This window comes from Daphnia pulex, chromosome 4, assembly GCF_021134715.1.
Source record: "Daphnia pulex isolate KAP4 chromosome 4, ASM2113471v1".
Taxonomy (NCBI): Eukaryota; Metazoa; Arthropoda; class Branchiopoda; order Diplostraca; family Daphniidae; genus Daphnia; species Daphnia pulex.
The window spans coordinates 1795950-1823047 of NC_060020.1; the positions used below are offsets into that span (position 1 = coordinate 1795950).

The 27098-nt window shown below is 43.3% G+C and overlaps 1 protein-coding gene, 1 long non-coding RNA gene and 1 other non-coding gene across 4 annotated transcripts in view; 1 reads left to right on the top strand and 2 right to left on the bottom strand.

The window, feature by feature from the left end:
- Positions 1-363: 363 nt before the first annotated feature.
- Trnat-ugu lies at positions 364-435 on the bottom strand. Its single transcript has one exon. It is a non-coding gene; the product is annotated as a tRNA-Thr (tRNA).
- Positions 436-673: 238 nt separating this feature from the next.
- On the top strand, positions 674-1625 carry LOC124192143. The gene is made up of 3 exons (XR_006873592.1): positions 674-813; positions 903-1070; positions 1137-1625. It is a non-coding gene; the product is annotated as an uncharacterized LOC124192143 (long non-coding RNA).
- Positions 1626-3115: 1490 nt separating this feature from the next.
- LOC124192142 overlaps positions 3116-27098 on the bottom strand; it is a 29394-nt gene continuing 5411 nt past the window's right edge. Inside the window, exons 3-5 of one of the 2 annotated variants that reach the window (XM_046585319.1) lie at positions 9164-10720; positions 3500-3745; positions 3116-3273 (exon numbers count right to left, since the gene is read on the bottom strand). In XM_046585319.1, coding sequence (XP_046441275.1) covers positions 3193-3273; positions 3500-3745; positions 9164-10720 — 1884 coding nt within the window. In that variant the 3' untranslated portion in view covers positions 3116-3192. Of the gene's footprint in view, positions 3274-3327; positions 3436-3499; positions 3746-9163; positions 10721-27098 lie in introns of those variants that run through there. The other variant, XM_046585320.1, reaches the window with a different exon arrangement.

A 27098-nucleotide genomic window follows, 5' to 3' on the forward strand; every position in this document is an offset into this window, starting at 1 on the left:
AAGGCCGTTGCTTTCAGCAGTGGGTATACTGGATATATGTATAACGTTGAAGGCATGCCGAGCAACACGTATACTACTATACTCACTATACTCAAACGCAATGGAAGGCTGGTGTCGTCTTTGAATTATCCCAGTTGTAATTAAGCACAAGCACGATTTCCTTTTCTTTGATGAAGTATACCCATAAACATTCACATCCTAGATTAATGATTTAGCATTCAATTACACAGGTAATCGTCTAATCGACCGTAGAAAAAGAGATTCTGAGAAAAAAGCACGTCCATGGTCCAAATTTGATAACATTTATTACTTTCAACTGACATTGACTCTGTTTGTCGATAAATATTATCGAAAAAAAATATTTGCCCCCTGTGAGAATTGAACTCACGGCCCCTAGTTTACAAGACTAGTGCTCTGCCCCTGAGCTAAGGAGGCGTTGGACATTGCTGTTGCAAACTGGTTTATATCCATTTTAGCGAAAAATCTAATTAGAAATAAATTTGATAAATGGTGACGTAATTCTGTTGGAACTCTTGATATTACAATTCAGTTCAGATTCCTTCATCCTTCAATTCAATTTATAATTTTTCTTTTACTTTGCTACAACTTCCATTAACACAACGTTCAGATTTTTATTGGTAGATGTCTCTATTTGGTTCGTCTGCTATTATTTGTGTTTTGACTTTGGGACTTGGGTTACATAATGACGATAATGACATTGTTTTCTTGGTCTGTCGGTTGGGGGAAAATCAATTCTTAATTGTTGAACACTCATGTCACTCATGTCCCATGAACTTTTGCTTCTATGTTGAAGTAAGCAATGATAAAATTGAAATAGAAAAATTAGTATAGCTTTACAAGAACAATTTTGTTCAATAATGCAGTTTCTTTTTCTATTTCAGGTAGCCTGTTCAAAGATTTTTAACTAATAGGCTTCTAACTACCTTCATAGTTGGATCTGTAGGAGGGATGCATGTTAAATTCCTGCTGAGAGCCTGAGAGTGAGGGTGTAGTACAAAAAAATCATTTGCATGAGAGGCTTCTAAAAAATTTATTCAACAACTATGAGTGTAAGTCATTATGTTCTTAAAATTGGTCGTGATTTCACCTCCTTTAAAGATTGATTGTATTCCTAGGGTTAGGGTACACGAGGATGCTTGAATGTTGAACTTATTTGTTTTTGCGATTACTATTCCTCTGTTGTTTCTAATTCAAGCCACTCTTTACCCCAAATTCATATTAATTGAGGAAATTATCGTCTATAATCAAAACTATGCAATTAATTAGTATCCAATGTCACCCAGTTTGAGGGTAACATTGTTTGTATGCATCGACAATTTGACATCCGGAATCATTGGCGTCGTTTCCGTAAAAGACTTTCACGCCTTTAAAATGGTAGCCTATTCATGATGCTATGCAGCTGTACTACTCTTAAGCTAATCAAACTGCCTTGTAAGTAAATTTTTTGTATTATGGAAATTTGATTTACAAGTTCCATCGAGGGATTTCTGAAAGTTTAAGAGGTAATGTTTCGAAATCCGGTGTCTTCAGCGTCGACACGGACGCACTATATTTTTAAAAGCGATGTATACTATTCTATAACTAAATAGATACTATAACCTAAATCAATGTATTATAGCAGAGTGTTTTGCGAGTTTTACCTTGGCTGTCACCGGCAATCTAGCTACTGATTCGAAATCCCCCCAGTTCCCGGGGAGAGGCTGAACTATTCTAAGAGCGACGATCCTTTTACTATTTCGAGTTCCCTGTCGCTCTCAATTCTGTGATACTCACAGACAAGTTATAAAGTAAAATGAGACGACAATGGTTCCATTTCCATTACTGTGCTTTATACCTTCGATCCGATCTTTAGTCTCAGTGAATTCACACACACGCCGGATCCCGACATGTGCATAACTATGTACAAAAGAAAAGGACAGAAAAATCCTTCCGTCTTGGCTGTCTCTGGAGAATTCCGGAGATTGTGCATCGTCTACTAGGGGGAGGGGGGGTAGGTGGGTGGGTATTCCCTCACGTCTTCCTTCCATTTTATTTGTTTTTGATGTTAGCCTTCACGGTTTGCCATCATCCCTTTGTGTATTTAACTTCTCCAATTAAAATAATTATCAAAGGTTTGCTGCGTGTTTCTTGTTCTTGGTTGTCGTAGCCCCTGGGCGTCTACTTCTTCTCGATCGCCGTCGGCCGGAGTAGGTATTAGCTCGGCGGAATTTTCCCGGAATCAAAGTTTGACAAAAGCACGAAGTACACTAGGCCCCGCGGAAGAAATATAATAAACGGGAACACGAGTTGCGCACTTTCTTTTTTTTATTCTTTGATTCCAGTCCAGCAGCGTTTTTTAAAAAATATTTTGTTTTCGTTATAACAAACAAACCCAAAAAATTGAAAACAAGAAGAAATCAAATACGATGTATGTATATATGCATGTATAGGAAACGAATTGTTAAGAGTTGTACGCCCAACGTGATGAAAACATTCAGAATTATGATAAAAGAAGAAATCAAATTTCGAAAAGAAATGGGATCAAATTTCACGTGACCCAATATGTAATTCAACTTTTCTGATGTCTTTTGTCGAGTCTCACTCCGGATCAACCGTTGCGTGTGGAAACTGGACACAATTCGTGATGAGAAAGTGACGATCCAATGCGTCCGCTGGAAAATATAGAATGATGATCGAACAAGAAAAAGAGGGTATTCAGCAGAAACAATTCAGCAGCCGTTGATCAAAGTTCAAAAATTCTATGCACAAGATATACAGCAGGAGGATTGTTATATAATAGCGTAGCACGTTTTTTCTTGATTCCACACGTAAACATTGATATTTTTAAATATTTATGACATCTATATTTATATTTTTTTATGTATAGAATAATAGTATATGTAATATGCATTACGTACTATTGTACCAGAATTGGATTTTGAGTAGGATGGGATTTATCCGTAGGAATAAAATCGAGGAAAGCATTGGATCAAAACGGGACAAAACGTAACGCGAAAAAGAGGTCGCTCATCATCGTCGCTCCATTAATCCCAAACTTCCTCCAATTTGTCGCCCTGATTGTTGCGTTTCATCTCCACGACGACGGCGGACATATTTTTTTATTTTTCGCGGACTGCGCCAATTTTTATTTTTCTCCAATTTTCGCTTTGGAGTTTGCAAAAGCGAAATGTCTCAGTAGTGAGCGATGGTGCAGCGGAAGAGGATGCGACGAAACGCTCGCCGGAAGTCTTTGTTGAAAATGGTGTAAATGACCTGAAATCATCGGGAAAAAGAAAGATCGGTGAAAAACCCTGGTACGTCAATTCGATCAATACTACTCTTAAAGCCAACTGCAAGTTATTCGTCGAATTCACGAGAGCAATGAATTTGCCCTTTTCTTTTTCTCCTTTATCGATTTGGCTGCTACACACGCGTCTGTCAGTTAGCAGAGAGAGAGGCATGTGACTGTTGGGCCCTTATTTCATCATGAATGGCTTACGGGATTGAGGGCCGAATTGATGTAGCCGAGCCAAAAAGCGAAGGCGAAGCCCCAGGGTTGAATGTTGCACGACGGGCAGACAGGAGCCAGCAAGTAGAGGAAAAAGAAGGGCAACCAACAGGCGATGAAGGCTCCCATGATCAGTCCAAGGATGAGAGTCGCTCTTTTCTCCCGCTGACGGCTGATCCTCCTCCGCTCACGGGCCGGGTCTTTCTCTCGAACAACCACTCTCCCAGTGTCGATCACCTGTCGGTGGCATTATTTAAAAAATATACAAGAAAAGGAAATGTCAGTTAACATTTAAACTGTTTTTTTTTTTACGCTTTGTTTATTAAAGTTAATGGAACTATAATAAGAAAGAAAAGAAATATGCTTGATGTAGCATAATGTGTCACTGCGTAAAATAAACTGCAGGTGTTGCTACAACAACCTGGTCGTAAAGACAAACTTCCCGGCCATAAAGTTCACGTAAACGTATTAAGAATTTTTTTTTTTTACTTTTTTAAGTCTACCGAAGTCTACCGTCTAAACGTATATACGAAGACCGGAAAGTTAGTATGCGATAAATCTGTGGCGATGTTGGCCGTCGGATACGGAAACGTCTAGCGGAGTTTCTTTCTACAGTGTAACCCAGCAGCACTATACTTAATTACGTTCAGTTTTCTTTCGTTTCGAACGTGTTGGCTTCAGATTCGTCGCATCAGTGGGTTATGAACGAGAGATGATGGATTAGAAAAAAGATCCTCGTTCACAGGCAGTCAGACACCGAGAGGGCAACTTCAATGGATATTATAATTGGGAGGAATTTTCAATATCAACCCTTCATTCCTCCACGAGAGAGAGATGGCATATCGAATTGATTCTGGTTTAATGGAATAAATAATGAAATGGGATCAACCAACACCACACGACGACAGGCAAGAAAACCACAATAATAATAATAAAAACGGGTCGAAAACATGAGAATTCACGCGAAATTCTTTCTCCCTTTGTGCTCTTCTTTCTCCGACTTTCTGCTGGTGGTGGGATCGGGTTCGATATTGATCTTTGGCGCTCCGACGGCGAACGCGTCGTGGCCACAAACCCGCAGCTCTCTCTCACAATAAACGCAAAAAAGAAAACGTGAATTATGACAACGGACGTCATAGGGAAGCCTTCACGTCTCGCAAGGAAATATATTTGACCCCCTCAGAAAAGAAAAAAGACCAACTGGGGAATATACATGTTGGGTGAAAAAAGGTGCACTGATGGCTCCTCCCACGGCAGCGGTGCATGTAGAAATGCTGTTAGCTTTTCTAGGTAAACCATCCGTGTTAGTTTTTGCCCATCCGACCCAAAAACAAGGCGGCAAAGAAGAGAAATAAGATGAATGCCGTTTTCACGAAGCAGCAGACGGCAAAGAAACGACTGCAATCGAATGTTCCCATATATACAACTACCGGCAAGGTTGTTGTTGTTTGGTTGTTTCTTACGCCCGAGCGAAGAAGAGAATCAAATCCCCGTGAGCTGCTGCTACTGCTGCCGGACGAGGATTTGGCGACATATTCTCCGCGATTCATCGACTTTGATTCGTGGGATCGTGACAGTTTCCCGTGCCTGGGTCTTATGTCTTGCCAGCACGAATCCCATCTCGTGTGTAACCGGATGCGGGTAGTCGTGTGATTAGGTTGGCTGCCGCATAAAAGAGAACCTAGGCAACACGGCAGCGCACAGCGTGTAGTAGAAGATGGCGAAGAAACGATAGGACGCGGGATGGAACATTGTCTGTTCCCATCACTCTCGACGGCCTTATATTTTTCCACGTTTGTGTCTACACGTTCCCTTTCTCCCCTTCTGCTTTTACAAAGAAGATTAAAAGATACGTAGATCCAACAAGACTGCTGTTGTCGAACGTGAAAGCTCAGATCTCTCGGCGCCTGTATCTATTATTATTATTGAGTTTATGCTTCCATAGATTTCTCCATTCAGATCGGTCAAAGGCATATAATAATTAATGTGAGCGAGGCTTTTCTTTCGAAACGCCTATTACATAGATGGATGCGCCACGTCTGTTTAGATTGTCAACTCTGAATCATCTAACCAGCTACACAGTCGGAGTCGGATCAAAAAATCGGAGAGTGTTATATCATATAGTATATAGCCGATTTCTTTTTCGTCTCTCTCGTCAATCTGCCAACTCTTCTGTCTCCCCCCCTTTCTCTCCGGTCGGTTAATTAGTTCCGTTTTCCGCACTAATGAACAGTGTCTAAGATCTCCATCGCGTATAGATTAGCCAGCTTTTGTATGGGGTGGGATGAGGGGGAACGTGGCTTTTTATAGCAAAGGCTTTGCCACAAGACAAATCCGAGAGACCGTTTAATGAACGAACCACCCAACAGTCGCTGATGATCAACCGCCGAATATAAATTGCACAAACGAACTGCTGCTGCTGCGGGATGAAGCACAGCACAAGGATATAGAGTGTGGGCAGAGTATAGAGAGAGACGATCTCATATTTCTTTCACCCGCTTCGTTATAGTCCCGTTCATTGACTTGTTATTAGCGATTCTTATTATCATTAAGCAGCCACGCCCTGACAATAAAAGGAAAAAAAAAAAAACCCATATTCTTTGGCGGGATACATACGTGCGGCTTCTTTCATGTCCACTATTATACCGACGACCAAAGAGTCTATTTATATAATCAAATCCTCACCGGAACTGCAGTAGATACCATTGATACGGTGGCCGTTCATTGACGCACGTACATCCACATCACCAATGACAGGGAGGCATTAAACCATTAGTGTCATTATAAAAATATTAAGATGTGCCCCCCATCTAGACATAATTGGCCAGCTCTGCAAGAGTCTTGGAGCTTATAGCATATATATCTTCCGGCCGTTGAACTTGGTTGTATAATGGCGATCCCCAACTCCCAACTTGAGAGACAACTATTTTTCTGCAGGCCAGTAGTATAGTGCTGTAGACGGTAGTTTCACAGTCTGTGTTTTATAGAGAAAGAGCGAGCATGCTGGCAAAACTTGTGTCTGCTCCCAACTTTGCTTCTGCACCAAACGAGTCAGACGCTATTTACAATCGTTACATAGGGCTTCTAGCTACTGCGTACATTTTCCCACACCAGTGAATCAAAACGGCTGCAGCCTGCGTCCTATAATCCATCTGTATCTAAACACAAAAGCCTCCAATGCGCTTTGTATTTATGTAGACAAAAAGTTCGCTTGACAACTGCCATTATATAGACACACACATAGTACTTAACAATGAAATATATTGGCTCTGCTGTACTAGTACAGGATTTCGCTTTTAAGACCAGCCCATCGCGTTTCGCTATTATCCAGTTGTTGGGTAACTATCGGCGTTGCAAATTGTGTTTAAAAACAAACTACGCAAAACTAAAATCAATAATCTAGTTTTTCGAAAAATGCAAATGAAATCAAAATCGTTTTTGTTGCTTTAAACACAAACTAAGTAATATTTGGTTTGTTATTCAGTTTTATCTTGTTTTTAAACTAAATAAAAAATCAATAAATAAATTTCTAGTCCTCAATGTGAAAAATCCTGAACGTAGCTTTCTGAGAGTTGCTTCACCAACAAGACCCACCGAGTGACTTGTTCACACATGTATGATGTTGGACAAGAAAACTCTGAGATGCCTGAAATGTCTTCATCATAAAGTTCTAACAAGTTTTTTTCTAATTCCACCATTCCTCTGAGGCTGACAATAAAAGGAAGCTATCTCAGGTATGCCTCTGCCAGCTTTATACACTACAAAATAATTTGCACCCAGATTTACAAAATTAAGACAAACATACCTGCCAAAATCGTAGAATGGCCGTTGTGCACAAAGTATTCTCTTGTAGGATATATCTATGATTTTAGTATTTTCTAACATTTTCAAAAGTTCAAAAGAAAAAGAAAAGACGTTTCATGTGTCTCCTTACTAAATTGCAGTCTGCAATCTGGGATTGCCCGGTTTGGGATTTGCCAATTGCCAGATTGCGAAAATTAACTCAAGAGAATTTTTTAATTATCGAGTTTTTTTTAATGAATTTGTCTTTAAAAAAAAAAACAAATAATTAATATGGTAATTTAAAAAAAACTAAAACCAAATAAAACGGAAATAAAACTGGATAATCCGATAAAACTAGATTTTGAGATCAATCATCAATTCAAAACGGAAAATGATAGCGGGAAAACTCTCTTCTTTGTTTGTCTAGATGCGAACATCAATCATTATATAGAGTGTATGCATCTATTAAAACAGATACTGCTTCAACAGAGTCTCCTAAACTACAAGGGAAAAAAAAAACATATATAATTTCCTTTTTTTCTTTTTCATCTTCCTGCTTCGGTTGTTTTATTAAAAAGTTTATTGGAGCGTGATTTTTTTCCTTGATGAAACGTTTTCTGCAATAATAATTGCTCAACCTTTTTTTTTGTTTCCCTAAGTAATATTCCCCTTTTTTCACTTAATATTTCGTTGTTCCTCTCCTAGTTCTCGTTGACTCTCGGCGGATTTTATGCCAACAGAACTTTGGGTTTCATTTGCAGAGTTTGCACTGCTGCTGACGCGGAGCATTATACATGTCTATATACTTCCTTATAATGGCGCACACCCGCCCGCCCGTGTTTATATTGAAACATATGGCGAGGCCCGGTGTTTTCCAAGCGCCATATTTGTTGTTCTTATTTTTCCTGGATTCAAACCAAAAAGTTTGAAAGTGTGCGGCTGCGGTAAACCAACCGGCACTCAAACCAGCCAGGCCGTTTCACACATGTGTCCTCATTTGCTATCAACTGCGCACCCGCCAGTTATTCAGCAAATGGGAAAATACTGGATATTGATGTATCGGAGATATATCCTTAATTGACGAAGAGTTATGTATACACGGAGTTGGCCGTGCCCCGTACACACACCTTCGGCTAAACACATACATATAACACGCTTAGACACGGTTCATTATACAACGGAACTCCCGATCTTTCCGTTTATACTTCCTCGCCGTTTGTTCTAGTTAATAAACGCCTCCACGATATGATCTGCACTCTGCGACATTTCCTATATACTTGCATGCACTAACGATGGTGTTTTGGCAGTCTCTCTTTTTTTGCTTCCTGCGTTATTCTAATTAAAACGGAATGACGATCGAAATGGGAAATGTTAGCGTTTTGCATAGTTTCCTTTGGTACAGGCGTCAGTCCGACGATGTGAGGTCCCCCGGCGAGCACGGAGGATTTTTCTCGTTTTTGTTTGGCATATCCATTGGCAAACGATAGAGACGGCCTATATCATAATGTAATAAGCGTTCCATTTCTTTTTCGTTCGTCGGCGTCGATAGAACAACATATAAAACAAAACAGCTCCGCTGGCTTTCGTTTCCATCCAGATTTCTTCCTTTTTACTTTTTTCTTTTTCTTTTGGGTTGAGTCGATCAATAAATATGTTTGGCTCCTGCTGAGCTCCTATTACCGCAAAAGATATCCCCTTCCCTCTTTGTTTTGGGTTCTGGTTATTCCGCAGGAAATATATCAGGAGCTTATGGGTGTCGCGCCATCATCAACATTTGGTGGTGCCCAGCCAACAATTGCAACAATTCAAACCGGTGTCATCATATAAATAGTTATATAGATAATAGAGTGAGTTAAAGTGGCAAATTTATACCTGTCGTTTGGCTTTGGAAGACTTTTTGTGAACGCTGCCGGAATTGGGCCGGCAGAAGCGGATCTTGAGGGGACGGACGACGGTGCAACGGGCCAAAGTGCCCGAATCTGACGACGAAGGATCAAGTCCCCCGTCGCTGGCCATGTCGTTCTCGTTGTTCAGGTCGTGACTCCCGCTGGATCGCAACGTCTTGTGATTGCTGGCGGCCGAGGCGGCGGAGGCCGAAACGGAAGCGGAAGTCTTGCCGCCGGAGGTCGGCGGCGCCGGATCGGTCATCATGCTGACGTTGTCGGAAGCGTTGATGGGCGACGGAGATTCCAGGTGGTGGTCGTCGTCGTTGGTGGCCGACGACCATTCGTAAGTCGACGACGAGTTCATCTTGCTGGTCTCGGCCGGAGCGCTCCCTTCCGCCAATCCGGTGGCCAAGATCCGCCTGGCCAATTTTTCGAACCGACTCCGCGGCTTCTGGCCCAGCAGCGGCGTCCGTTTATTGGGTACCGGCGGGACAACAGCAGCGGCCGGGGCCGCCGCCTGCTGCTCGCAAATGGTCGCCATGGCCGTCGGTTCCGGTTCGACTTTGTTGTTGAGGATCGGCGGCGGCTGGTGGTCGCCACTGAAACATTTGACAGTCGAATAAGTGACGCTGCTGCTCTCCACCGTGAGACACTCGAAAGTGACGCAATGTCTCGTTCCCAGCGTCGCCGTCGTCGTTCGATCGCCGCCGTTCTTGAGCGACGACGGACGTTGAGCTGCCGGCGGCAGGGCCACGCCCTCCGCCGGAATGTCATCCGTCGGCTGCTGCAGCTGCTTCTGGCACTGATCGTCGCCGGTGGATGAGGATTCGTTGATGGCCGTCAGACTGGGCGCCGCCGAGGGGGCGTTGGACGACGCCTTTTGCTGGGGAGACGGGCGGAAGGATTGATCGACCTTGAACCCGTTTCTCGGCTTGTTGTTAGTCGTCCGGCATCCGTCAAAGACGCTCAGCCGGTCCACCGACAGCGACGGGCCCCAATTCGTTGTCAGATTCCTCAATCCGACGTCGCCTATCGACAGACTGTGCCTCCTGATGTCGGCCGTCTCGCTGATGGTCCTGTGCTGTTGGTGGTGTTGGCCGTCCGGCAGCGGTTTGATGTTGGTGAGCGATCCGCGGGATGATGGAGCCACCGGAGCAGGAAGGCTCCTGTCACCCTGGGCGTTGCCGTTGTTATTAGCCATGACCGACTGTTGCGTCGAGTGTTGATGATCTTTGCCGACGGCGTCCGTGCCGGCCAGCACGGCCACTTTGATTGGCTTCATCTCCAATTCTTCCTTTTGCTGTTGTTGTTGTTGTTGTTGTTGCATCTCTGCCTTCTGCTTGCTGAGGCGCCTCTGCTGCTGCTGTTCCAGCTGTTGCTCCTTGGTCTGCGAGAGTTTGCGCTTGATCTTGTTCTCCTGGGACCGGCGCGCCCTGGCCCTGGCCGCGTAGTAAATCCGGATGTACACAAACACCATGATGCAACTGGGGATGTAGAACGAGCCCAGGGCCGAGTACAGGACGTAGCCGATATCTTCGCTCAGCTGCAATACATTTCCGGAAATACAAAACAAAACAGGTAATGACTTATCATTTCAAAAAAAACGGCGGCAAATTCAAATGGGTGTAATAAAGGAGAAAACACATTTCTTCGACTGCTGGGTTAATACTATTATTTCTCCGACGCTTTCAATTTTCTCTGTGTCTAATAAGCGCTAGCTGTGCTGCAGTCCCTTGAACTGTCACGTAATTGGAATCAAGGACCTGTGCGTAGACATATAAGACGCACCCGCTGCTGCTGCCGGCCACGGATGGTTGAACAGGTGACGGCATTTGTCGCGCATATCTCCCCGTCGAGCTGCTGCCCTCTATTTTCTATAGGGCCGTCAGTCGGGCAACAAATAACGTTCGTGTCTTTCATGCTGTGAATGTATCCTATACGGCACATTTATACGGGCGACAGGCAGGAGCAGCAGCAGCAGCAACGAACTTGAACTCTGCTGTCTCCCGCTGATGTTATTGTGTCGTCAAGTGTTTGCTCTAGCGTATAGGGCATCTCAGTTATCCTTTTGTTTTCTTCTTCTTCTTCTTTCTTTCTTTTTTGTTTCGTGAAGAAGAACGGTGGAAGCAAAAGACGCAATGAAGAATGGCAGCTCGGCATTAAATTAGTCACGGCTCTCCTTGAGCCTCCGGCTGGCTCCTGGCTCCTATAGCTATAAAGCTCAGCTGCTGTGCTGTCTCATGTCTAAATTGCTTTTGATACTTTGGCTCATAACGAGCCGCCCGCTGCTATTATAGCGCGTCAGTAATCAAGTATGTATTTATAGACACTTTAGAGGCTGCCGGATGATGATGATGACGTAGGCGCATCTAGACGGAAACATTGCGCTCTCGCTCGCATCCCGATCCACTATTTATAATAATAGTTCTTATATAGGGAATAATGGCAACTATAATATCTACGTGGCTGCTGAGCCCGTGGCTAAATCATATGTGGGTCATAAATCCATCGCCAGCGATTGCCCTTGATATGAGCGCCAAAGCACACGAATGGGAATTGGATCGATCCGCGGCTGAGATGGCGGAACCAGAAAAAAGAAAACGCGTTCGCAACGAAATATTAAAGGGGACTGTTGCGTTTTATAGCTATACATCTATATAAATACCTTTTGATATATAACGTTGGATTGGTTCGTTTATATCGTATTGGCCTATCATAACGTAACGCGACAGGCAGCGGATATACGTATTAGACGTATATCTCCAAAACTATATGGGAAAAATAGGTATTATACCAAAGCTGCTGCTGGATATTATATATACTCTCTGCCAAGGACGGCTTTTATAGATATAAACAACGATTGACCTGGATCTATCAAAGGCGCGACATACAATGTCTAACGTCCTTCTTTTTATATTGTTGCGTAACAATAGAGACAGAGAGAGCAGACCGCGGGAGGGTGGCTATAGCCAGCATAAGACTTGGCAGGGTCGCCATCACACACCGATCAATTACATATAGTGTGTTGTATTATCTATATAGGGCGGGATCTTTTTATATTTGTATTTCGATCGTGATGAATAACGACGTTATATAGAGTTCCATATTTAGCCGGAGACGGGTGATGTAAATCATCATTTCCAAGTGGTTTATAAAAGGCTTTAATGTCGACTATTCCTTTTTTTTTAAAATAAGAAATGAAAATACGAGCTATTAGTAGGCTACATGCGGAATTGCGACTGCTTCTATATCTTATACATTCGAATAATAAGGTCAAGTATACGTGCCGGTCCGTGCCAAACTCTTTGCACTTTTTTATTTTATTCTCTGCCGAATGCGCCGAAACAGAACGTCCTCTCACCCGGCAGCTGGAAAACCCCCAGGCGACGTTCTTCCTACATACAATTGGCTCGGACGATATACTTGTGAGGATTCGCGACAATTTCGGACATACAGTATACTTGATAATTGAATATCTATAGCCTCCCTGTAGTAGCAGCAGCAGCCTCACACGTTCCGCTCACGCCAGAACGTGACCGGCATCTGTTGACTAGACGTGAAAATCAAGGGAATATTAATAAATAAACAAATCTCCGCTATATAAATATCTATATAGCCTTTATACAACATCGAACACGCGCGCGGGGTCAACGGATCCATGTACAGTTCACTGCCGTGCCCAATCAAACCCTTAGAGATATTTTCTCGTCGCTTCCGGATGGCTGAGCTGCGTGCACAGACTCTGATCAATGATTTAACAACACGTCTCCAACGACCTGCAGCATTTCATTCCGCCTTGTGACCGAGTATGGCAATATAATCCACAGCCATCAGCGGCCGCCGAAACTTAATCGTGATATTCTCACAGCCCTCAAGTGTGTTGCGCTGTTGCCCAGACGTTATTAAATTTCTACATACTGCAGTAATAATATTTGTACTATTATGAACATTGCTTTATTCGTTTTATATAGTTTTCTCCGCAGTTGTGCGCCCAGCAGCATTTGCACATCCATTAACAAATTGTCTATACGAATTCGTCTGTCTTGAAACTAAATTTTTTAATAAATAAAGCGACTGAATTGCTGAATTGTTTTTCTTGGGCGATGATGTTCACGCCAGACGCGTGAATAAAAGTTGGCGGATCTCGAAGAATTTGCTGCAGGCAGCCTGGCACAATGCGCAATGGATGAGAGCAGAGCTATATAGAGCAGCAGAGCTGTTGTTGTTGTTGTATTACTCCGGGATGAAGCCGTTTTCGGGGGAGCTTGCATATATTACACGCACGTGCCTGTTGTGTGTATGATGGGGGTGGGCTATACATATACGAGAGTAGCTAGGCTATATACTTCACCCTACCGACGTCGTCGTCGTCGTCGTTTTTTGATGAGAAAAGGACCGGAGGGAACACGTCGAGGGACGGCCCCTCTCACCCAAAAAGAGAAGAAGAAAACAATTTTTTTATATTTTTTTGTTTGATGGAAAATTCCCTGTAGGTATAGACGTCGGTGCTGCTGCTGTAGAGCGGAAGGAAAGTGCTGAAAAGGGGACACACAGCACACAGTCATCGTTGATGAGATTCATTTCTATTCTCCCCCGTCTTTCCTTCCAGGATGGATATTTTGTCAACTGCTCGCGCCTTTGTTGTGTCCTCCACAACAAGACGAATTCCTCATTTTATTTTTTTTTATTTTTCTTCCTTGATTCGTTTGTTTGTTTTGACACATCTCTCGTTATTGTGAATGTATTCGGCACGCAGCGACGCCTCCTTTTATGTCTACGACGACCTTAGCTGCTGTACACCTATAACCATGTCTATGTAGACATATACTGTACATCATGCTTGGCGCATGAATTATAATAATAATAGGAGAGAGAATATACGTAATTGTGCCTCCCATCTCTCATTCTTTTTCAAAGAAACGGGCCTATTTTCTTTCACTTTCTTTTTTCTTCTTCTTCTTCTCGTTATATTTTTTATTTCCTTCGTTGTTTCAGACATAATGAGAAATTTGAAAAAAAAAAGTATAATTTGTCGATTTTTGCCCCGGCTTATAGTAGATATTCGGCTCCGGCGGATGTTTTAATATAATGTGAAACATTCGATGGGCGGAGCTGCTACCCCCGCAACAAAAAAATTGATTGGATTTGCCCCTTGTAATGTAATTTGCAAATCACGAAATTGAAACTGAGCTGTGATGAATCGATCGCGCGGGACGCGAGAGGCCCAATATATGAGGTCGAGTACTATACATACTACAGCCGGAATGGCCACCAAACAATCAATAGTGAACATTCTTTTACGTAGCCTCTATATGTATATTAAAAGGTTATATTGACACAGCAGAGACATCGAGTGGTCTCAGCTAGGCACGTGAGCTCTCCAGCAAAGACTTTTGAACTTTCCCGCGCTCTTGCAGCACGCCGGTATTACTCTGTCTATAGAAGCGCGTTATGTGCTCTAGGCAATACAAGTCGACGCGCTATTTGTTTGAGAGAGTCTTACTCAGACTCCCGATCCCAACCCTGGAAATAAAATTTCAAAGCTGTCCTGTTTCAATAATACCAACGACGAATTGTCTAGCGAATTGTTTGTTTAAACTCCAGCGCCTTTACTTTTTATCCGTTGCAGCTTCAAACATTTTTATTATGATTCCATAATAAAGTATTTGACGTACATATTTATAGTTCTCGGTATTAATACGTCCCAAAATATATACCATTTCGATATAGTCTACTTTGTTATTGCGTGATTTTATCTGGCGATCGGGAATGAGAAATTCTTATTATAACGTGAATTCTACACATACTAGAAGAGAAGCTCTTTTATCGTCATCCTTTTCTTCCATAGCATATTCCAATTCTCAATATCGCATTAGCGCTCATTGTCGCTCCTTTTTCTTCGAATGCGCTCGTCTCTTTTAAATAGACACCCACGTTCTTGATGTATAAATCACCTGCATATCCTACGTGACGTAACCATAACTTTTCCATGCATATTATAGAGTCACATGATATTTAAAGTATAAAAGTTCTGATAGCGTGACGACCAGATTCTTGGGAGATCCGGCTAGCACACATTCTTTGATTGCAGTTGGAAACAGGATTTCCAATTACGTAACGCTTGAATATTCCTTGATGGGATCAAATGTAAGATAGTCCGCATTTCCCTGACTAGACACGCTGGGCAATGGCCAGAGCAAATGGCTATGAGATAGGTCCGTTTCGGTGTTATAGGACCCGTTGAACCCGCAGCAACATCGCGGGATCGTATCGCGGCCGCTCCCCCCGGTCCCCCAACGTATTGCATCAATGGTGGGACGGCGCGGTGCGCGGAAGTGTTCGAATTTCCCGCGCGCATCTCCTTATCAGCTTCTCAATGTCCAATACTCTAGAGCCATGGCACACTGCACGCAGTGGCTCACTATCCGTCCGTCTAGACTTTTATTACATCGCGGGAAATCAAACCCCCCCAAAAAAGGAGGGAAACATAAAAGATGGTCGATGTTATATACATTATAATATCGATTTCTATCTGTCTGGAAATGAAATAGAGACAATCTACTATACACACACACACGCAGCGACCGGATATAAAAAAAAAAGATAGTATAGGTCCTGTGCTGTGTAATATTCAATGTTCTATTTGTTATCTATACCGTTAATGAAAAGCCAATTAACCAGCAACGATCTTGTATATAGATTGTGAAAGTTAAAAGCGGATGGTTTGACAAACTCCAGCGGGTTTTTTTTTTTACAGAATAAGTGGCTTCCCTTTATGGGCTATAAACAACTGGTTGTCTATACAATACGTATAACATCTATCCGCCTATAATATCCGGGGGAAAAAATAAAGTTTTATTTTTTCTTCTTTGCTGCTTAACAGGGCCCCCTTTTTCCCTATCATCAACTTAGTCGATCTGGCTGGATAGATATATTCTCAACGTTGCCTTGTTATTAGATTTCCCTATGTATATACTGGGATGGCGCCGCTATCCAACCCAAACGAGGATTTCTTAATGAGATAGGAGAAGAAAAGCTCTACAATCTACAGTCCTGCGAGAAATAAAAGGGAGATGAGAGAGAATATAAGTTTCCCGCGGATGAAACAAGTTCCTTATTTTCTCTCTCTAGCTCACTTCGTTCGAACTTGAAGCTACTGCTGCCAACCATCACCGGCCTATTCTATCAAACAAACCGCTGGATAGCGTCGAACAAATAGAGACCCAACTCTATAACGAAAACGCAATGAGAGAAATAAGTAGATCCATAATCAGTAGAATATAGTGAAAATATACAACAGGACTAATTTATTTGTAAGAATGATGAGCCCCCACAAGAAACAAAGGTCTGGGGCTTGTATAATAATATATGGCAGCCAAAGCTCAGCCACAGTACGAGCGGATGACGTCGATGTGGCGTGCACGATGGCCGAGTCAACATATAGGAGGCATAGCTTATATAGTTCAGTCACGTTAGATCTTTTTCTTTTTCCTTTTGGCTGAACGCTGTTGCAGCAGCAGCAGGGAAAGTCCTGGAGCCCCAATCCATCTTCTTCTTTCTAGATTCGCTGTTGTGCTAGCCCAGCTTTTTCCCATCTCGTTTTCTTATTTAAAAGGATCGAGTCGAGTCGTTATAAAGCAGCTGCCGCTGGTTCTCTCTCTTTTCTCCAGCACATCATCTTAGTTCCCGGAAAAACTAATAAATGCGCCGAATAATAACATTCCTGATGCAAGAGTGAATAAGAGGCAGGTCCAAGCCGCATCATCATCCATTTAACATGCCACTAGAATATTTATTCATTTAACTCTATTTATAGATAGTGTGTGGTGCGGGGGGTGTGCGATTTCGTATATCTAAAGCTATCACTGATGTGCTCTTTCGAAAAAGAAATAAATAATAAGAATTATAAGAAACCCTCTGAAGCTCAAATATGTATACTGTATATAGGGTGTGGCCGCCCGCGGGCGTTGTTATATACAGTCGCCCCGCCGCACTTGTTGGCCCATCTATATTTCACATTTGAGGCTCTTGTATCAAATAATAGACTCTTCTTCTTTGCCCTTTTTATGCGAGAGAGAGTTATTGTCAACTTATTGGTCTGTGAGTGCCGCCGAATGTTGTTATATTGCCCATCACGCTATATGCCATATCCTCGAGGCCATCCACAGCCATGGATGACGAATTGATGCCACGGACGCGCGCGATATCCATGGGGGATATCCGCCAGATACTCGTATAAGGGCGAGGGTCTTGTGCGGCAGCAAAAGGGATCAAGGATCAAATAAAAACGACGGAATTTATTTAGTGCCACCGCCGCCGGCTTTTATTTCGTCTACTATAATGTACAGTCTATATACTCCAAAATAAAAACAACGACCTCGAATGATCTACAGTAGAGAGTTAAGTAAATAATCCCCATATAATAGTATAGTATATAGCCTAACTCTGTTTCAATATATAACTATCACTCACACGGTGTGTTTCTACTGCCGTATGAGCTTTTAACCTTTTCTACAATTCTCTCTAGCAACTTGCATTAAATTTCCGTCTAGATGTATTCTCTCCTTTGAGACTTGTAATAGCTCACTCCGGCTGTGACCTATAAAAGGCACACAAAGTACTGGCTGTTTCTTTTCTTTTCTTTTGAAATCCATTTCCATTCTTGGCCCTGTTCTGGTGATGATGATAAGTATAGCTAGCCTAATATTTACGACGCGCACACACTCGGCGAACCCAATTTGATGTCATATAATGCGACGACGACCTTTTTCAACAATTGATAACGACGATCGCAAGTGTGTGCCGACTGTATTCAAACGGCGCCACTATCAATGTCTATAGCTGCTGGCACTTGTTGTGCTATATGCCGGCTGTTTTTATTTGGCATTATATTATTATTACGGTCGGCTCTTTTTCTTTCTCCCTCTCTCTCTCTAATGGACGCCGTAAATCCGCTCGACTTTAACAGCCGCGCAAGGGAAAAGCCGCAAGGCCACGGTGGCCACTTGATATAGCAGTGCTCAGGGATTATATTGACACTCTATAGACGATCATTTACGTGTGGCTAATAAATGACGACATCCCAAATATTTGGCTACTCCACTGATGGGCGCCATTTGTACATAAGACTGCGCTTAGATTATCTGCAATTGAAATTGGCTTAGATTATAAACTAACTAGGGCACACAAGTTTGCGCGTCTGAGCAGAATCAAGTTTCGGGCTAAAATAGTTTCGACAATCTTCTTTCGACATATTAGAGAAACTTTGGGTGTGATGGAAATGAGAAGCTGGCAGCAACACCTGTCTGTGTGTGTGTGCTTTTTTTATCCTGCTTTGCATATACGGCGTCATCTCTAATCTTCTTTTTTTTTTTCTTTTTTTCAAAAATGGCGCCGTAGAGTTTGTGCCAACTTGACTTTTCCGTGCGTGACAATTTCGTATTTTTCAAAGTAGATAACTAGATGGTGGGGTCCACTTACACATCTACATTTCTTGGGCATAAATGCGAGTATAAAGGTTTGAGTTGACTGTCGTTGCATCATCGCACCCAACTGCAGTATGTAGAGTAATTAGCCATCACAGTCGGAATAATCCAGCACAGCATGGGTGGCGTGCGTGACGCGGCGAAATGGACCCGAAATAAAGTCGTAGGTCGTATAGGATCTATAAATGGGAAAGTTCAAGGGCATCACGAATTGACGACGTCATCAGTGCGCCTATCTAATAAATAACCCGCACCGGATTATAATCACCCGTCGACCTTTTCCCCCGCTATATCATATGAAACATATAGTCGCTGTTGCTGTACACACAGCATTGATGTGTTATTGATTGAACGGGATGAACTGCGGCATATTTGATTCCTCAATCAATTCTACCATTTAAAATAGCTCTAGTATTGATTATCCGGAATTATGGCATCATCTCCCATGACCTGCTGCTGGGCTCCGCATATCAAACTTGTGTGTCTATATAGGACTTGGTTGAACTGTATAAGATATAGAGCGAGTCTAATATAAAAGAGCGGAAGCCGCTTGCTGCTGGCCTATAATGTCTAAGATATTATTATTATGAAAAAAGCAGTGTCGGTCTTTGACGGGCCTTTGATGATGATGACGATTACTGTGAAATGCGTGCTGTCGTATAGATTCGTCTTATATTAAAAAGCTTTATGTAGTTTAGGGCCGCCGCCGTATATGTCTGATGTTTGCGCTTGAATATTCTAATTCGCAGAGGAGAGGAAGGAAGACGGGCCGGGCAGCAGCAGCAGCGACGACGACGATAGAAATCTGACGGGCGCTCACCAGGCGTGAAGATATGTGCAGCAGCCCATCTGCCACCGCCGCCGCTCTGTGCTGTACATACATAGGAGCAGAGCACCCGGCCCTGTGCCCGTCTTTCTCTCTTTCTACTTGCTTGCGCTCCTGTTATATTCGGGTGTGTATATAGTAGTACTATAAGAATTATTAATTTATTCAGCCAGCCGGCGGGATCCGACGGGATAATGATGCGCACCGTCACTCCCAGCACGTCCAGCAGCATCCCCCCTCCCGCCCGAGCGAATCATCTCATCCAGTCTCTGCTCTCCTCTTCATCCCCACCGGCCCGAAAGAATAAGAGAAGAAAAGGAGAGAAGGAAGAAAGAAAGAAAGAAAGAAAGAAAGAAAGAAAGAAAGAAGAAGAGTTTTGTGCTTCAACAGCGACAGCAGCAGCAGTTCAGCCCTTTCTCATTTCGCTAGAGAACAAGAGCTGCTGCTGCTGCTGTTGCTGGATGCAACCCACTCTCCCTTCTCATATTATTCTACGCGATGATGATGATTATATATATATACATATAATGTGATGATGTGTGGGTATATATTATATAGAGGCAGCGCGTGGTGTATTATATATGTGATGAGCTGGGAGGAGTGAAATCCCATCGTCTCAACCGCCATGTATATCCCAGTGTAGCGAATTATCAGTCGGCGACAGTCCTACCCCGGATGCTGCCCGATCATTCCATCAGTAATAATAGAACACAACATTCCCGGTGTGTTGTATATTATATATAGAATGGCTCTATATATATAGACTTATTGCATTATCTTGTATTGTATATTATTTATATATTCCATGGGCTTATTTAGCTTTTTTTTTTGTATGATTCTGTCTAGACTGGAATTTCTATTATTCATGTAAATGGCGAATAGATATCTGCATGGCCCGGTCGGCTCCTCTTGATATTATATTCCGAGTTTCATTTGATTCGGGCGTCTGGCATAATATTGAAGGCTATATTGACTAATAAGATCAATTCCAGCAGTCGGTGTCTGGCTGTCACGAAGGCACAGAAAAATAAAAAAAATGTGACACAACAATTGGGAAATATAAAAAAGAAGGATCTAATAAGCCACTGCTGATGTGGCTGGGCTGAAGGACTATGCAAAGAATATCATAGCTAATCATCACCGAAATCGATACGACTTTCAAAAATTGATATGATTGTTCTGCGTTGTTATTTTTAAAAAATAAAGAAAACAAAACAAAAAACACAACCCAGCCCTTATTGTTATCAATAAAAGCCACCGCACGTCCCCGACTTCGATTTGCTGGGCCACATGTGAGCAGCACAGTACAGTATATAATCTCTCTCCTCTGGCTGGCGGCCGCCGGTTTCTAAATCGTCGAATTCGTTGGTCAATAATATCCTTTTCTTTTTTTTATTCTATGCCCAGCATTTCCTGGGTACGAATTTCTTCTTTTTTTTCTCTCTTTGATATATTTGCCCAGCATTTGTGTGTATATCATTCAACCTTTATATTTTTCTTCTACACTTTTTGTATATCAGCAAACGAATGGTTGACCTTTCCGGGATCCCCCCTCCGTTGGGTATAACGTGCGTTCGTGTATGGGAGCACATTAGTTGGGCACGTTTTTTCCTTTCGCGTCGCCCATCTTCTTCTTCTTCTTGTCCTTTTTCGGCTCCATCACATTTGCTCGTCCAGCAGCGGACGGTGAGCGCGTGCCGGGGATGAAACTTTTCACCGTGGCGGGTCCCATCACCAGTCACGCACGCAGATGTATAGAGTCAGCGGCCAGCAGAATCTATATATCTCAAGCAATCTAACGGCTGCAGCTCTCTACAGCTGCTGCTGGGCGGAATGTGTCCCCGCGTTTTTCTTTGCTGGATTGTGCTCGTCCCTCGCTGCTGATGCGCCCACAGTGTCCACACAGACGGCCCTAATGAAGATTGAGAGAGCGCAGAGCAGAGTCACAAGACTCTCGACAAGCGACGGATACACATGGACGCGCATATAAAAGTTCATCAAAGTATACAGGACAAAGACGGACGAGAGACGCAGGATCGGCGACGAGAGGATAATATCTATCCAACTGCACAAGAAGAATGAATAATCTCATTTCTTTCTTTTCTTTTCTGCCCAGCGTCATTCTTATTTTCTCTGACATTTGACGCAATTATTGAAATGTCCTTTTTTATTTGTTCGGGCGCCACTTTTGAATTTTTTTTTTGTGTGTTTGTGTACGCGTCGTTGTGTCTTTGCTGCTGCTGGCGATGTCTTGTATGGGTTGTACGGGGAAAATCATCAACCGACGACGACGACGACGGTCGCAGCAACGATGGATTGAATCAACAAATGGGACGATTCAATTGAGTTTGGCCGGCAATCTCCCCAGCAGCCTGGACTTGTTAGCCTTCCAGCTATCTATCCGTACATGTACGTACTGTATCTACTCGATTGGTTGATTTTTAGAGTCACGCGGTTATAGTGCCGCTAGGTATTAAGCGCACAGGAACCTTTTTATTTATTTTTCACGGGAATTCATGAATATACGTGTTCGAGTGTACGACAGTCTAAACGTGATCTCGTCCCCAACCGTCGACCTTGAGCGATTTTGGCACTCGCGCTTTGGCACAATCAAATTTGCAATCATAGTAATATGTGTGGGGGTTTACTGGTTCATACTTCGTTTGTCACGATCGAAATTTCAAAATTTTCCCGCCTTGTAAATCAAAAACAGAATCCCGCACGCTCTTCATTGGATGACATACCAGCACACATCTGAGCAATGAGAGATATATATCCAGGGAAATTTAAAATAGCCGGAAGGAAGTTGGAATGAAAGAATAGAAAGAAAACCTGCAAAACCCCTCCGAACAAAACAAAACAAAAAATTGATCGAAAACTCTCGGGATCGATTGTGCTGCTGTGGGCCTTTCCGTTGCTGTGTAGTTCCGGCCAGCAAAAAGAGACGACGAGCATTAGAGAGACCGTGCGGATGTGGATGGAAAAAAAAAAAATAGTGTGGCGGGCAATGCGTTTATATATTTCCTCAGTCGATCGAAATCCCTGGCACAGTCCAGCACACCAGCCAGCAGCCAAACGTCCGTTTACATCTTCTTCTTTTTTTGTATTCCTTCCCGACGCGTTCACATGTTTAATTCAAAGGAGGACGACGGACGCGCGGTCATATCCGAAGAAAAGGAAACTATAAGCGTATATAGCCTGTATTAAGCTTTAGACTTATATATGTCTAGAGTATACTCCTGCTCCTGCATAGTTATTTCAACCTAAGCTCTTGAGTGCTTGGCTGCAAAGTTGTCCCGCGTCCGATCGGGTCTCTATCTGTATACATCCGCATTTCGGAAGTGCTGGCGTATAGGATTAAATGACCTATGCATAACATCACCGTATAGATAGAATTGTCTATTAATTCAGACTTGCCAGGGCCATATACATATATATAGGTTTGATGTGTAATAATAATATGTAGGATATGATTTTCATGTGCAATCTTATATATGCTGCGGGCTGTTACTATACGAGGACGTTTGCGTCATCAGCGTTCCTTCTACTTGGCTTGTTTTTCGTGATGATACTCTGCGAACTCACGTAGGTTGGCAGCATTGAGAGCACGGAACTTGGTTGGGCGTATAAAAGCCAATCAACTGATGTTTTCCCAGAAGTGGGACTCAGCTGCTGCTGGGCTTGGCTGGGCTGTTATTTTCTCTCTCTCTATGTGCTCTCTATTTCGCTTTCTCTTGTTACTTCTTTCTGATAGGTTCGAATGTTGCTACTGTGATCGCCCAGTTATCGCCTTGACCGCGCTCTGGTCGCCCCCCTCCCTTTTTTTGCCCGTTTTGTAATATTGATGCTGTCCGTCTGAAATGCTTATATACTGGGCTCGGTCGGTTTTCTCCCTTGATGGTCCCCAGCGATTCCTTTTCTCGTCTTCTAACTGCCACGGTCGGATTCTCTTTTTATAGACACACACGCAGGACTTATGTACATCCGAATAAAGGCTCTCCTATATGTAGAAGATGTCTATAGCTCTTACACATGTGTGGCAATGACGTCAGTGAGCTGTTGTGCCACGGGTTGTTGCCACAGAATAAAAGAAAACCCCAAAAAAGATAACGAGGCGGAAAGACGTGCCACGAGTCGCGGCTTGAATTAAACATTGAGTGGCCATAAAAGTAGCCTACTCTATCAAACTATTCGACTATATTCTCTTTTATCTTACTACTTATTATAGACTGGAAAAAAAAGAAGGAGGGATTTTTCAGAATCCATCTGCTTGCATAATTGGTCACATAACACACAAACGTCGTCTTGGATTTAACAGCCCGAAAGAAATGGGGAAATAATTGAGTTATCAAAGGGAATATTATTATTATAAAAAAAGAATACAAAATATGTGACGGACTTTTTTTTTTAAAGAAAATTGATGAACGAGGGAAGAATTCAAATCCAATCGTCAATTTGATTTCGAAGCGCCGATTATGGCGTTTTGATTTTTTAAATTTGGCCATTTTATTCTTTCGGAATGGACAAGATTTTGTGTTTCCGTGCTGTGTTTATGTGTGTCAGCTCATTTGCATAGCAGCTATCCATGTTGAACTGTTAAGCTCACCCTCATAATAAAATCGCAAGGTGGTGAAACATCGCAGCACTTAATTGCATCTCGGGAGATATTGGCTTATTCTTGTGCGCCCTTTGTTATTATATGTTCCACTCTCATTCCAACCATTTGCCTCTTTTCATTTTCCTTGTTTTCTAAATTATTATATTCTCTTGTCAAATGGAAACTTGACGCCGCGCTTAATACATGTCTCTGCTCTCTATTGTCATTGATTTTCTTAAAGGTTACGTACGTGATGTCATTGAAATTCCCAGTCATCCGTCTACGTTTCCATCTCCAACGATGATTGGCTCTTATTAGTCTTATATCTATATTTTCGTGAAAACGTCAAAGTGACCAGCGACATCCTTTTTTTTTGGTTTAAAATAGCCTTTCACAAACGACTACAGCACATACTATCATCACGTTATAGTGAGCTGTACCAGTTAATACATACAATATAAATAAATCTCTGGTTAATTATTCTCTAGCGACATTTGGCCAAAACGCAGCCAAGGTTTAGACTTAGCTATACTACACAATTCACATGAGCATTAGGATATCGCTGCTCCATTCAGCCTCCCATAAATTGCAAACCTGTCGCGGATAAATCCAGCAGCCACCGCTTAGTGTGGGATGGCCGTGCATGTCCGTCCGCCGATTTCCAAGAAGTATTCCGCACGCCACGCTCAATATACATTCCGGCGTCTATAAACCGTAGACATGTGTAGTTGTACTGGACTATAGTACCAGTATAGTCTGGTATACATTCGGGTACATTTGATATAGATGGCGAAAATCAGCAGGGGGAAACTGGGCTCTTTTCCCAAATGACTTGTCCGCGTCCAGCTCGCCCTACTCTTCCGCAAAACCGCCAACGCATGGCTGGCCAGCAGCAGTACGAAACCCATCCCGAATATTATAGAACTCCGCGTCTAGTCGCTGGCCCTCCTCAGGAGAGAGCGGGTGCCTCACCATCATCCCAGCAAGTTGTCTTGCCACAGCAGATGCAATATTATAGAGTAAAGCTCTGCTATTACCCCCAGCAGATGCAATATTATAGAGTAAAGCTTTGCTATTACCTCCGCGTTATTTCGCATCTAGACACAAATGGGCGGTGCATTCGAAATTGCGGAAGCACCAAGACCGGATATAATATCATAGAGAATAATGTCCAAGTCTGGAGGCATTCATAATAAGCGCGCTTCGGAGCTGACCGATGATGATACTTACTATATAATACGCCGCCGAGTCCGTCTATCCATCGTCTGTATACCGTAATGAAACTATATTTCCAGCATATAGAGGAAGCCCTCGGCTGCTGTGCTGCTGATGTGTGTCCACCGTCGGATTGGCGTCGTGAAAAGTTTGGCACAGTTTGGGTGCGATGGTGGCCCCGTTTATTTCCCTATCAGCTCTCGGGCTCTTAATTGGCTAGTTGGGGCGCGATCTAACAGCATCAGGAGTGTGTGTGTACAGTGCTGGGGTATAGTAGCCAGTAGCCTAAGTGCGCACCAGAGATGGGAATAACTCCGTCAGCTATTAGTCGGAGCAACAGACACATAGACATCAGTAACTTTGTCGGCTGCTGCTGCTACTCCATAATGTTGCCCGGCAGCAAAACTTTGGCATTTGATAACGACTCCTCCGACTGCATACGCAGTCCGGAATAGCAGCAACTCTCGAAATTGGTTTAATGTCCATTCGGTGGTTGAGTGATGCTGCCAGTTTCTATCTCTCTATCTCTGGTCTCTATCCGTCCTGGATCTAGCCACTCGCCGCATTATTGGTGTGCGCGCGTATAGGAGGGAGAGACACGTCAAACGGTCCCGCAGAGTCCGCGTGAGTGGCCGCTGGGAAATGTCCCAACAAACAAAGTTAGATCTCCCAGCAACTGCGGATGACACATCGCAGGAGCAGCGGGAACAGCGGGAGTGGGCAGCCCAGCATTGTGTGATGGAATCACGATGAGTGGCGGAATGAATACATCGACATGTCTAAAGATGTGAGAGCTGGGCAGCAACTCGGACGGAGAGATATATAAGCGCATATCTATAAACTTGTGGGGCTGTGTGTGTGCATCTTTCGGCCATCCGTCGGATGCAGCCGTCACGCACAGCAACAGCATCCAGCAGCAGCAGCAGCAGCCTTCCGGGCAAAAATAAAAGTTGGACTAGAAAGAAAAGTGGGAAACTATTCCGATTCCGCCAAACGGAGATCGGAATGGGACGATCGTGGGAGAATTTGAGGTGCGCAAAATATAAGCGCCAGCTGATGGTATAATAAGTGCCATCTATAAAGCTGCTAGATATACACGTACTATACATACATATCCATGCATAATGGATGCGATGATGCGTGCCGGTCCTGCATGTGAGTGTTCACCGTGAAACGATTCACGACGTGGAACGGAGTGTATTTGTTGGTCTGTGTCGCATTCAACTTAACTGCGAGTGCCGGTTCGATATAGCTACCATAGCAGCACCAGCAAACGAAGAATGGCACACCGGGGGCTTTAGATTTACTCCCGGGGTCGGTGGTGGTGCGCCAGAGACGTCTGTTGTTATACCGTTCGGCCCGTTCCAACCGGAACCTCTTTCTCCCTTGACAACAAGAGGGGGGAAAAGAATATCGAAGAGCATCTTGGGCCCGTTGCTGCTCCTGTCTAGAGGCTCCCAAAGTGGATCGAGATCACAGCCCGGCGCCTATATGTCAAATGCATTTGATACGTGGGGGCCCATATACGATCGAGGCTTTCCAGCAGGCGCGACCCTATAAACATACAACTCTACATCGACGACGAAGAAGTTGGAGAGAGAAAATCCTGCCACCGCAATCCTTTGGCCATCGGGGGTAAATGGCCTTTAGAATTTACATCCCAGCAACCAGGAAACTTTGAGGGCATCTTTCAAGTTCACAGAGTTCACTAGATATATATCTGAGCGGAGGGGAAGGGGATTTTTTTCCCTCTCTATTATATAGTACATCCAGCAGCTGCAGCGTATCATGAAGTAGA